Genomic DNA, 14,150 nt, shown 5'->3' with positions numbered 1-14,150 from the left:
GTTGAGAAATGGCTTCAAATCTCTTGTCTTCCTACTTCCAAATACAGGTTCCTGTAGTCAGGCCCTAAGTCAAGGCCAAGGTGCAAAATCATTGTGTTCTTTAAAAATAACTAAGCTTTAGCAAATGATGCTATAGCAGGTCCTAAATCCCCTTCAAATTTGATAGATTGTGTATACCAGCCCAGACGGCCACTCCAAAATACGGGAGGATATCTATTGATAAAATGCTTCACGCTCCTGGGAGAAAGGGCTTGAGCCTCTCCACCTACTGCTTCCCTAATACCTTCATGAGCTAAAAAAAAGTCCACTTTCTAACTCAAGGATTATAAAGGATGTCTCTGCTTATTTCTCATCTGTGTGTTTAAAAGCTACTCTGAGCTTCTCTTTCTTGATCATAATATGGGGACAATGATGTTGGTTTTGTTGTGCGCCATCGATTCAGTTCTGACTCGTAGAGAACCTGTATGACAAAGGAGAGCTGCCCCATCGGGTTTCCTAACCGGTCATTGTTAGCATGGTCCTTATTTCTGGGCTGCAACACTGGGCTCCGCATAGCAGCTGTTGGAGGATGGGCCTAGGACCAGGCAATGTTTCCTTCTGGGGAGCATGGCATCGCTGTGAGTCACAGCCAACTGGGCAGACCTCACAACAACTTCTTTATGGGAGCAGATCCATCAGCTCTCCTCTCCACAGAGCAGTTGGTGGATTTGAACTGCTCATCTTTCAATTAACATCCAAGTGTTTAATCATTGGACCACCAAGCCTCCTTGGGGATAACAGCATTCATCCACCTAGTAGATCAACGCTGTGCGTGAAATGAGTTGACATATGCAAACTACTTAAAATATTGCCTAATACAATTGATATGGTAAACGTTAATTACTATACCCTGGAAGCTCTTGTGTCCTAACGGTAAGAAGCTGCGCTACAAACCCAAAGGCACTCAGTTTGAATCCACCAGCTGCTCTGAAGGAAAAAGATGGGCAATCTCCTCCCATGCAATTGACGTGCTCGGAAAACTCTTTAGAGGGTCAGCCGTGGGCCGTTGCCAACTCAATGGCTTACAACAGCAACATCCAAACCAACTTTCAGTAACATTCTCACAACATTTATATGTATTCTCATTCCTTTTAATTGGCATCCAAATATGCCAGGTACTTTGGGAAGGAAATAAAAACCCAGTTCCTTACATCTTTAATCTAGGAAATAATCCAGAGGTGTGACCATAAGCAACAAGAGCAAAGGGTGTGAAGGATCAGAAGAGAACCCTCACCCCTAGCTAAAGATTAGGGAAGTCCGGCTGAAGCCAGGTGAATTATTAAAAAGTGCTGCTATTCTGAGGTTTCCGTGTGGAGCAAAGGCTGTTGAGAACAAGTGTTGAGAAAGGTCCCTAATGTGGCAGGTTGATTTCCTTGATGGATTTACCTACCTTCACCATCTGGTCCTCACCCTCTCCAGCTCAAAAACGTTGATGAGCACATAGAAAATGGATTTGTTCTTACCACCCTCATGCAGCCCTAGATATTTATTTATTTTATTTGCTAAATAATGTCCTTTGTTCATACTTACTTCTTGCCAGACTGTGGTCCTTGTAATCCCTTGCCTGGAATATTGCTAATATTTCCCAACCAGTTCCCTGAAGCTCCTATCAGCTCTCTCCCAGGCCCTTCTCCACCTGCACTAGAAGACAGCTGAGCCTGCCCTTCCCCAGTTGGCGAGCCCGGGGGCTTCTCACTGCTCTGGATCACACCAAACTCCCTCATGTACATCTTTTCACGCACACACTTCATTCTGTCCCTGGACTTGGCGGCCTTCAGGATCCAGGGCCTGCTCTCATACCCATCTCTCTACCTTAAGCATTGGTTCAAGCAACTTTCATCAGTTAATTATCCTTCAAGATTCACCCCCCAAAGCATTGTCTCCTTAGAGAAGTTCTCCGAGAACCCTTGGCAGAGGTCAGACCCCCTTTGTTACCCACCCCTCATATCCACGGTAGTCCTCACATCTTCATCACTGCATTAACTAAAATTATCTTCTGTTGTCATCTGCTTATTCTTGAAATTATTGCTGAGATAATAAACATAGCCAGGGTGAAAACTGTGCCTCTTCTATCCATGTCTGGCATACAGCAAGTGTGAGTTAATATTTACTGAATTAATTAAACCAGTGACTCCATGAGTGTATTATTTGGATGGGATAGATAAAAATACATATGAAGGGTACACTGAAACCTAGTCTCATTCAGGTGGAAAGGAGATCAGTGAAATTAGCTATTGATGCTGGTTTTAGGTGCCATGAAGGTGACTTTGACTTGTAGTGATTCTATAAACTCTGTCCTGTTTTGCACCATCTTTATCATCCCAGGCACACTTGAGTCCACTGCTACAGTGACTGTATCAATTCATCTCATTGAAGGTCTTCTTCTAATTAGCTGACACTCTGCCTTCCCAAGCATGATGTCTGTTTCCAATGAATAGCCTCTCCTAGCAACATGCCCAAATTATGTGAGACATCCCTTCACCTCCCTTGCCTTCTAAGGAGCACTCTGTTTATATTTTCCCCAAGACATATCTTTTTGTTCTTTTGGCAGTCCACAGGATATTCAGTGTGCTTCTCCAATATAACAACTCAAAGGCATCACTTCATTCTTCTCTCATCCTTATTTTGTTCAGCTCTCAGGTGCATAAAAGGTGATTGGAAAGACCACTACTCGAATGAGGCACACCTTAGTCTTTAAACTAACATCATTGCATTTCAAAACTTTGGAGAATTCTCTGACAGCAGATTTTCTCAGTGCAATACATCTTTTGACTTCATGACTGCTGGTACCATGGGTGTTGATTGTGTATCCAAGTAAACTGAAATCGTTGACAATTTAAATCTTTTCACCATCTAGAACAAATGGTAATAAAGAAAGATGTTCAAGTTACTCTGAGGCTCTCTTAAAAAATAAGGCCCTAGGAACTGACGGAATACTAATTGACATATTTCAATAAACAGATGCAGCCCTGGACATGCTTACCTGGCTGGAAAAGATCCATATTTATTCCCATTACCAAGAAAGGTATTTCAATAGAATGTGGAAATTACCAAACAATACCACTAATATAAGCAAGCAAAATCTTGCTGAAGATTATTGAAAAATAGCTAGGACAATAAATCCACAGAGAATTTCCAGAAATAAAAGCTGAATTTACAAAAGGCCATAGCACTAGGGATATCATTGCTGATATCATATAAATTTTGGCTGAAAGCATAGAGTATCAGAAGAATATTTGCATTTTATCAACTATGCAAAAGCATTTGACTGTCATAAGAGATTGTAGCTAACGTTAAGAATAGAAATTCCAAAACACTTAATCATGCTCATTCAAAACATATATCTAGATCAAGAGGATAGCTGTTGTACAAACATTAGAACACTGCATGTGTTAAAAATCAAGAAAGGAATGTGTCAGGGATTTATCCTTTCTCCATATCTTTTTAATCAACATGCTTAACAAATCATTATAGAAGCTGGACTTTATAAAGAGGAATATGGCATCAGGATTGGAGAAAGACTCATCAACAATCTCAATTATGTGGATGACACAGTCTTTCTCACTAAAAGTGAAGAGGACTTAATGCTGCAGAAGATCAAGGACTGCATTCTTCCATATCAAGAAAACAAAAATATCACCACCAGGTCAATAAGCAGCATCATAATAGATGGAGAAAGGACTGAAATTGTTAATAATTTCATCTTACTCAAATCCATAATCAACACCCTTGACATCAGCAGTCAAGAAATCAAAAGATAAATTGCACGAGAAAAATCTGCTGTTAGGGATCTCTCTAGAGTTCTAAAGAGCAACAATGTCAGTCTAGGGAATAAGGTGCACCTGATTTAAGCCCTGGTCTTCTCAATTGCTTGCTGTGCATCTAAAAGCTGGACAATGACTGGGGATGACAGAAGATAAATCAATGTCTTTGAGTTATGATGCTGGAAAAGAATATTGAACATACTCTGAGCTGTCAAGAGGTCAAACAGATCTGTTCCAGAGAAAGTGAAACCAGGGTGCTCCTTGGAAGCATGAATAGTGAAACTCTGTCTCACATGGTTTGGGCATCTTATCAGAAATGGTCAGTCCTTAGAGAAGGGTTTTCATGTCAGAAAGGGTAGAAGGTCAGCACAAAACAAAAGAGGACCCTAGAGATGGATTGACACACTGACTGTGGTAGTGGGGTCAAGAGCATCAGATGGTGAGACTGGTGCAGGATAGGACAAAGCTCAGATTCCTTGTTCATAGGATCACTAGGAGTTGTGATTGATCCAAAGTCCACATTGTTGTTGTTGTTATGTGCCATCGAGTCTCTTGCGACTCATAGCAACCCTATGTACAATAGCCTTGAACCCTGCTCTATGCCAATCTTACTGTCTCCGACACACCTAACCTCATTCCTCTGGTCATTGAATCAATCCATCTCACCAAGGGTCTTCCTCTCTTTTGCTGTCCCTCCACCCTACCAAGTATGACGTCCCTCTTCAAGGACTGGTCCCTCCTTACAACATGTCCAAAGTATGTCAGACGAAACCTCAGAATACTTGGCTCCAAGAAGAAGCCTGATTTCATTCTCTCTGGGATGAATTTGTCTGTTTTCCTGGTAGTCTATGGTATATTCTTTTCTCTAGCACTGCAGCTCAGAGGCATCAACTGTCTTTCTATCATGCCAAGTCATTGTCCAGCTCTCTGACACATAGCAAGTAACTGCAAAGACTATGGCCTAGATCAGGTGCACCTTAGTCTCTAGACTGATGTTGTTGCTCTTCAGCACTCTGGAGAAGTCCCTGAGAGCAGACTTTCCCAATGCAATGCATCTTTTTATTTCCTAGCTGCTGGAATCAACCAAAAGTGTTGATTGTGGAGTCAAGTAAACTGCATTTGTTAACAATCTCAATCTCTTCACCATCCTTCATAATGCTGCCAGTCAGCCCAGTGCTGAGAATCTTTGTTTTCTTGGTGTTGACCGTTAATCCATACTGAAGTCTGTAGTCCTTGACCTTCTGCAGCAAGCGCTTACTTACAAGCGCTCACAGCAATCTTCCTTACTTCAAGTAAACAAGGTTGTGTCATTTGATAGATGCAAATCAAAATAATAATGAGATATCATCTCACTCCAACAAAAATAGGGCAACTCCATAGGCTAAAAACAGCAAATGTAGTTTTAATAGTAGTAAACATTTATTAACAAATGGATATACAGGTAGAAAGGCAAGATGAGCAGACACAGCCAGGTGAAAGGGTCTACACCCATGATCATACATTTGGCCATGGTATTTCAATATTCATACTATTATATACTATCATACTATTAATGTATTCATGTAAATAGCAGAGTCAATGTTGTTGTTGATTACCATTGAGTAGAGCATGACTCATAGCGACCCTATGAACAAAATGTCTGAAGCCTTTCTGTAACTATCATCATTTATCAAAGTTCATAGAGTTTCCAGAGACATGTTGTTTTAGAAGCAGATGCCACTCCTGCTTCCAAAGCAGAGTCGATAGGGGGTAAAATTATAAAAATTTCTTAATTATAATTCAATACCTTGATAGAATAAGTTGTTTGTCCCAGGACCAGTATATAGCCTCAAGAAACATCAAGGTCTGAAGGGTCAAGTAAGACTTGGATCCACCTCAATGGAACATAACAGTACAATTACTACTTTTCCTATTTAAACCATAAGATTGTTTTATTCAGTTCTTAATTAAAATGTTACTTTTTATATTCTATTGGATTTCTTTTTAACATATTCAATTCTTTGGGAAACTGACATTTTGTGACTTTTGTACTGTAAACAGTTCATATTTGTTAATATATTTTATTTTTAGTACATTTAGTACACAGTGTTTTTCTCAATGGCTTTCAATTCTTATTAAAATAGGGAAAAATCTATTAATATTCTTCTTTTTTTTTTTAGTTTTTAGTTTTTGTGTGTGTACCATCAAATCAGATCTGAATGGTACAGGAGGAGATTGTCCCTCCTTCTCCAGCAGAGCATCTGGTGGATTTGAACTGCATAGCTCTGGGAAAATCTATTAAAACTTTATATTTGGCTTTTATGCAGCTATCTTAATATTTTTCTTATTATTTAAGAGTCTCTTGAGATATAACCAAAACAAAAAAATTTTGTATGCTTTTCAGTTATTAAAAAAAACCAAAACAAACCATCAAGGTCAATTGACATCAAACATAGCCCACAAGGTCAATGTTATACAACCTAGTTTGGTGAGTAGTGATGGGTCTTAAAAGGCTGTGAGCAGCTGTCTAAGGTGCTGCTTATAGATTTTCCCCATCTAACACAAAGGAAAAGGAAGAACAACAAATCTGCCTAGAAACAATTCGTCCAGAGGATCAAGAACTAAATGGTGCCCAGCACTCTAAAAGGAATCACAGTAGAAGGTCCTGGATGATGATGATGATGATGATGTTGTGTACCATTGATAGTTGACCTCCAGTAGATTTTCAGAGGCCGTAAATTACATACAGTCTTCTCCCACAAAGCAACTGGTGGATTTGAACTGCGTGCCTTTGGTGTGTCAGCACCACTTGATACCACTAAGCCATCAGAGTTCAAGAGTAGAATGGGCTTTTCCCCAGTCCTGGAGTTGTGCAGGGGCAGAGGCGCAAGTGCATTCAAGATTCCACTCCACCCATAATCCACCGCCATGGACAAGGAAAAATATTGCTGCTGGAGGTGTAATGGACATTAATACTGCTTTATGATGGCCTAGCATGCAGAATCCGTGAAGCTTGCTAGAGCCTTGGACAAGCGCCAAGCCCATCTTTGTGTGCTTGTGTAATAAGCCTGTAATGAGCTTGTGTATGACAAGTTAGTAGAGTCCCTTAGTGCTGAATACCAAACCAATCTGATAAAGGTTAATAATAATAAGAAACTGGGGTGCGGGTAGGCCTCTGAAAAACTGACTGAGAAGGAAAGCCCCACAAAGTAGCTGGCTGCAGTTGTGTCATCGTTGAGGACTATGGCAAAGAATCCCAGACCAAGGATGTCATTGAAGAGTATTTCAAATGAAGAAATGAAATCAATAAGCAACTTGGCATATTGGGGACTGGGAGGCAGGGTGGAGGGAGAAGAGTGGAATGGACAGGAATCTCAAACTCTGTACTCTGAAAACAAGAAGTAGAAGGTCTCCAGCTCTCTAAAAGGAATCACAGTAGAAGGTCCTGGATAGTGTGGACAAAACATATGGAAAAGTAAACAGTATTAAAAATGACAGGTAGGTATACTGGCCCAACAGGGACTTAATCTTTCAAACCGGAAACAAAATTCACACTCTGACTTGACTTTCAACCAAACAACTGAGGCCAATAAGGTAAATTAACAACACTGAGGAGGTACAATCAACCTTTCATGATCCAAAGGGCAGCATTTGTGCAAGGTTACAAAGTTCAGCAGGCAGGAAGGGGTAGGTTAGAGGATTAATGGAAACAAGAATTAGAGGGAGGCAGTGGGATGTGTGCACATTGTATGTATTGTTGTTGTTGTTAAGTGCTGAGTTGTTTGCGACTCATAGCGACCCTATGTACAACAGCCCTAAACCCTGCTCTATCCTGTGCCAATCGCATTGCCTCTGACACAGCCATCCCAATTACCCCAGTCACTGAATCAATCCACCTCATAGAGGGTCTTCCCCTCTTGTGCTGTCCCTCCACCCTACCAAGCATGATATCCCTCTCCAAGGACCTGTCTCTCCTTACAACATGTCCAAAGTATGTCAGACGAAGCCCCAGAATCCTTGCCTCCAAGGAGTAGCTTGGTTTAACCCTCTCTAGGATGGATCTGTTTTCTTGGCAGTCCATGGTACATTCAATACTCTTCTCCAGCACCACAGCTCAAAGGCATCAATTCTCCTTCTATCCTCCCTAGTCATTGTCCAACTCTCTGATGTATAACAAGTGATTGCAAAGACCATGGACTGTATCAGGCGCACCTTAGTCTCCAGAGACACACCATTGCTCTTGAGTACTTTAGAGAGGTCCCTAACAGCAGACTTTCCCATAATTAATGCTATTTTATGGAAACACAATTGAGTGGAAAACCAATTAGTTTTGTAAACTTTCCCAGTAAAACTAAATAAATAATTTACAAATATATCTAGCTTTCTTTGCGTGAGCAGATTGGTGAATTTTCCAGCCAAGCTCTTGGGAGGTGAAGTGCTGAAAGGGTTAAGCTCTCTAAATACCTCTCAGTCAGTAACAGCTCCCACAAAGAAGGGCAGACCCAGGGCACACTGGTTGTTGCTTAGATGAAATCTACCTCCTCAATTTGACTCCTGCTAGGCTCCGTAACATGGAAATTCAAGCACTTTCATTGTTGGGGGTTTTATTAGGATAAGATGGGATAGTGTATGTAAAATAACTATCTCTTATTCCAGGGTCTGGCATAGTATTGCTATTCAGATTTTATGTGCATATTTAATATTGACCATTAAATTATTGTCAGTTTCCCACACTTTTTAATAAATTGTGCAATTTTGTACATTTTGTTGCTTCATTTTAAATTCTGAAGTCAGAGGATACCATCATTTTGATGTCCTGCCCCCATTGTTTTTTTGAAAGGATTTTGTCACCTATTGCTGTACCAAGGTAACTCATGGTTGCTGTGATGCTAACACTGTGACACTGATGTGCCAAATATTATAATGGTTCCCCATGGTGGACAGTGTTTGGTAGAGCTTCCCGATTAAAACAAACTTGGAAGCAGGAGTGGCATCCACTTCCAAAATGGCTTGCCTCTGGAAACTCTATGAACACGGAGAAATGACCAAAGTTATACAATGTTCAGGTCTTTCATTCATAGGTTCACTATGAGCCATCTATGACTCCACAGTACTTAACAACAACAATAGGTTCCCTCAGACCCAAGATCTCCCCCTTTAGTTATGTTAATGCATTTAACCACTTCTTCTGAATCCTGTGGGTTCTGGAGGTGATCTGTGTGTTTGTATCATGACTGTCTCTTCTGGGGGATGGGAGGGCAGTGGTGGTTCCATGGTGTCATTTTCACCTTCCAGGTGGGAGACCTAGGTTGGATTCCCAGACTGTGCCCTTCGTGTGCACCCACCATTCATCTGTCAAGGGCGGCTTGGGTGTCGCTATGATGCAGAAGGAAATTTCAGCAGAGCTTCCAGCCTGAGAAGAAAAGCCTGGTGATCTCCACTGAAAAATAAAGTGGTGACGATTTTAGTGCTGCAGTCCAACCTGTAATTCATTCCATTTTGTGTGAGGTCATCAGAAGGATTGTATGGCAGCTAATATCAACTGTGTTAAAAGAAATTTGTTGCCTGGCTCACCAACTGAAGAGTTGGTGTAGACTCAGGCTGGCTGGATCCAAAGCTTCACGTGGCAGCATCAGATTCCCGTCTTCCTCCACTGCCTGCCCTGTGTTCTTTTACACTGACTTTCCGGTAGGAAAGACCTTCTCCAACCTAGCAGCCAGAATTCCAGGCTAACATTCTACTTGTTCAACACACTTAGCAAAAAGAAAGCCATCCTTTGAATAGCCTACTTGGAGCCACCAGACCAAACAAATATCTGTGGCATACTTAAAGACTGACTTAACCGGCATTCTTTTACCTGGAAACCTTAAGTCCAGCATAAATGCTAGGATTGAAACTGCAATTTGGACCTTATGTTCATCTAGATTCTTGTCTTTGATCAGGCAAATGGAGTATGTCCTTGCAATGAGGTGAGAATAGCCAGCCACACCCAGTTCTTATGTACTGATAGTGTTCAAGGGGTTCTCCTAACCCAAGAAAAAGAAGGAATATATCCTGTGCAGGCAAAAGTAACAGGAGTCCGAGCCAATGACTTTCAGGGTTCCAGACAACAGCGAATTCTCAAAGCCCATGGTAGTTACATGGCCTGTGCAAGTTTACAAAACATTTCCACACTGTGTTTTCTTTTGCCACCAGCACCTCTGTAAGCTGGCAGAGCAAGTATCATAAGCATACCCCTCCACCATAGACACCCCTTTCCTTTCCAATGAGGAACATGACAGTGAGGGTTGCCTGGTGGTGACCTGTCCCTCCCCCAGTGACAGATACGGAGCTCTGTAAGGACCCTGGTCTGACCCCACCCTGCCTGACTTTTATCCTCCTACCAAGCGTTGTTCCCTTGTCTGGTCATTACTCAGATGTGAGCCCCTTTCTGGGGAGCGCGCAGCCTGGTGCAGGCCCCAGCTGACCCGAGCGTTTCCTGAAAGGAGAGGAAGCTAGGGGGGAGAAACCTCATAAAGGGCTTTTTTTTTTTTTTTAAGGAGATTTAGCTGAAAGGCAAGGCACCCAAGCGCTCAGCAGCTCATGATTTGAAGTGATAAAGATTCTGTAGAGCAGCAAAAATCATGAGGCCTATGGATGTGTAAATGAGCCTGGGGAGGAACTAATCAGAGGGTAAATTGCCAAACAGAGAGGGGCTGGGAAACGAGCGAAGGGAGAATAGTGAATATTTCAGTGTCTTTTCGTTCATAAGAAATTCATGAGCCACGCTTATGGAAATGTTGGTTTTGGGTGGCGCGAAAGAATTGTAAATATGTATAATATGTAAATACCTTTTATAATAAAAACCCATGAAGATAAATGAGCCTGTCTGCGGGAAAAGCTGTGAGCTGTTTAAGATGTTAATGCAGCTGTCGTCACTTTGGAAATTACCATAATGCTTACAGGGCTTTCAAAGTTCCCGAGCCTTTGGAAAGAAATGCATAAACACTAGCCAGGAAAACATCACACACAAACCTTTTTTAAAAAGTATGAAGGAGGCAATGTTGGTGAAAATAGACTTTGGAATTGGCCCTCTACGGGTTAGAACAGGACTTCCTTGCGCCGCTCAGAGCGCGCGCCCCGGGCGAGTCTTGGGGCCGACCCCTCACCACGGCCAAGGACGACGAGGAGTATCGTGCGCGCTCAAGGACCCCGCTTGACGGCCCCGTTGAAGCTCCCGGTTTCAAGCAGGCCCTGGCGCAGGCCCGAGTCGCAGCTCTCGTCCCCGCCGTCCCCGCCCCGCGTCGGCCAGGCCTGCCGAACGCCCCGCCCGGCTTCCTGGTGCCGCCATGGCGCGTGCGGCGGGGTGGTGGGCGCCCGTCGTTTGGAGGGCTTGCAACTTGCTCATGGCCGCCTTCTTCGCGCTGGCGGCCTTTGTGCAGGTCAGGCGGGCCGCGGCAGCACCCCGAGAGCCCACGCTCGGGACGGGCGGTGGGAGATCGAGCCCCGAACCCCGAACGCCGCCTGGGCCCTGGCGAGTTGTGCGCCGGAGACATAAAGACGCACGGCCGCCACGCGGGTTTATGTCCACAGTCTCCTTTCGCTCTCCCACCTGAGACCTATTTGTGCTTTCTCTGCGTTTCTGCCTTCATGCCCTCTGCCCCTCTTTGGTTGGACACACACTCCTCCCAAAAGCTGCCAGGCCTCCCTTCCTCCAAGGTCCCGCTGGCTGAGCAGCAGCGGCCCCAGCACCTTTCTTGATTTGCACCCTGTGGATGCAACTGAACACAATTCTGACCCTAGGAGGCCAGAGCAGAGAGCGAAACTCTCTTCAAAGCATATTTATACTCTCAAGTCAGCTTTTGGACTCTCTCCATCATCATTTTCCTCATTACCATGGAAAGATTCGTAAAATATCCTTTCTAGGTTTGGCACATCCTCTTCAGAGTTCGTGTGCAGTTCATTTTTAAAATATGAAGCTGTATGTTAAAGCCATCTGTTGTGTTCAGCCGGAAACCATCATAAACCGCTACAGAGTCTGCCTTATTCATATTTTACCCTCTGTGTCTAGCAGTGTCTGGCGCTGAGCTCAACATAAGTTGACTGAATAAAAGAGCAAACCAAATGAATGTAGGAACGGAACCTCGTATAGTGTGCCTGCTAATGCTTTGTTGTTTTGAAATTTCAGGTAAATGATCCAGATGCAGAGCTGTGGATGGTGAGTGTGAGCTGTTCTGGGAACTCTTCTCCATTTACAGCAATTATGGAAAAGTCAGGAAGCACCCAAGTAGTATATCTCTTTGTTCTTTCTCTGCATTCTTATAAACTTACAAATCAAACCCTTTACACAACTCTTTTCTCTAAAAATACTGGAGGGCAGAAATAAAGAGTGTGTGTGAGTGTGTGTGTGTGTGTGTAAAAGTTTGGAAGTTTCTGGAGACATAGGTTTTCTCAGTATTCCCTTTTCTCAAGAGGACAAACAGTGGACCTCTTGAGATAAGTTGAGTTCATCATGATTTTCTAACCAGAAACTGAAAACATTCAACTAGGAAATGGTAAGTCTTAAAAGTTTATGCTTCTGCTAAATCAATGCGTTATATCTGTAGAAAGTAGTTGAAGTCTGTGAAGTCATTGAACACTGGAATTGATTTCATGAATGCTCAGGTTTGAGTCTTTTGGAGGAAGGGGAGACAATCTTATCTGTTTTGGAAATATCTGCATTTCATCCAATTTCTTTTACAGCAAATATACAAGCATATATTAGCAATAAAAGGGACCAGCTTTTCTTTTTTTCTTCATAGCCTGAGGGCAACATAACAGGTTCCAAGTGGGGGACCTTTCCTAGATGGATCCTTTGAGGAATGTGTGCATGAATGAGTGACTGATTACTAGGTCAGTGGACCTTGGGGCTGCGACTGTTCCCTACTTCACCTTACTCATGGTGGATATATATTTGTATCAGGATGAACATAACAGCAAATAATGAAAATCTAATTAGCAGCAGGTTATAAAAACAGAAGACATCTAAGGTAGATGCTTAATGGTTTTCTCTGCCACCTTCAATATTCTATCTCTTTCATGCTTTATAAGTGGCTGCTGCAACTCCAAGCATTTCACCCTCAGAGTACCTCAAATAGAAAAAAGAAGCAGGAGGTGGAAAACAGAACCAAAAATTATGCTTTTATGAAGGAGGAAAATGTTTTCAGTTTGTACATAACCAAAACCTACTGCCCTCAAGTTGGTTCTAACACATAATTACCCTGTTATCTGAGATTTATTCTAATTGGTCAGCACTCATGAATATTGGTTATAAAATACTCATTATTAAATGTATTACTTTTATATCAACTTTGTCTCTAGAAGATTTCCCTCTTCTCACTAGAATATCACCACTTCTAGCTATGAGTTTCAGTGGCCTCATAGGTAAGGAATTGTGCTGCCAACCCAAAGGCAGGCACTTTGAATCCAGCAATTGCTCCAAGGGAGAAAGATGGGCCAACAGTCTGCTTGCAAGAACTTTGAAACTCCCTGCAGGGTCAGCTATGAGTATGTGTTCTAGCTGTAAAAAAGACTGGCAGTTTCAGTTCTTACAGTGTCAGGCAGACAGGACAAAATTAGAAATGGCTCCCATGGTACTCAATGTTTGATTTGTTGAGCTTTGTTTGTTTTCTTTTTACTGGTACTCAGTGATTTGCTAAATCAAACGAATACATCTTAGTACTATGATACCATTGTTGTTGTTATGAGCTGTTGAGTTGCTTCTGACTCATAGCCACCCTATGTACAATAACCCTGAAATCTGCTCTATCCTGTGCCAACCTTATTGTGTTTGACACACCTACCCATATTACCCCAGTCACTGAATCAGTCCGTCACGTCAAGGGTCTTCCTCTCCTGTTCTGTCCCTCTACCCTCCCAAGCATGCTGTCCCTCTCCAAGGACCGGTCCCTCCTTGCAACATGTCCAAAGTATGTCAGACGAAGCCTCAGAATCCTTGCCTCCAAGGAACAGCCTGGCTTCATCATCTCCAGGACAATTGAGTTTAAAAAAAAAAATCACAAAAAGATAAAACACCATTATAAGAGAGTTCTCCTTAATTCATTTTACTCTGCATTGTTTTAATTTGTGTATTAGAAAGCAACTACTTTCAGTCTCTCTGCCTTCAATTTTTCCACCATTTCTTGCAAGCTTGAGAAAAATATTTAAATAAGGATTAACATACCAAGATTGCCATGGGATATCTTTACTTAACTGAAGAATTAGTTTGTTCTTTGTTCCAGTATACTGAAATAAGGTTGTTGTTGTTGTTGTTATGTGCCGTCGAGTCGCCTGCGACTCATAGCGACCCTATGTACAACAGCCCTAAACTCCGCTCTGTCCTGAGCCAAT

The 14,150-nt window shown here is 42.4% G+C and overlaps 1 protein-coding gene across 1 annotated transcript in view; it reads left to right on the top strand.

Moving 5' to 3' along the window:
• The first annotated feature begins 11,110 nt into the window (after window positions 1-11,110).
• Window positions 11,111-14,150, top strand: part of TMEM220 (transmembrane protein 220) — a 21,437-nt gene continuing 18,397 nt past the window's right edge. Inside the window, exons 1-2 of the mRNA XM_006898566.1 lie at window positions 11,111-11,203; window positions 11,950-11,979. Of these exons, the coding sequence (XP_006898628.1) occupies window positions 11,111-11,203; window positions 11,950-11,979 (123 nt within the window). The remainder of the gene's footprint in view (window positions 11,204-11,949; window positions 11,980-14,150) is intronic.

The sequence above is a fragment of the Elephantulus edwardii genome, unplaced genomic scaffold (genome assembly GCF_000299155.1).
Source record: "Elephantulus edwardii isolate Elephantulus edwardi_28Jun2011 unplaced genomic scaffold, EleEdw1.0 scaffold00233, whole genome shotgun sequence".
NCBI lineage: Eukaryota > Metazoa > Chordata > Mammalia > Macroscelidea > Macroscelididae > Elephantulus > Elephantulus edwardii.
Note: the sequence above shows the minus strand (reverse complement) of the source record. Positions and strands in the feature narration are given on the sequence as shown.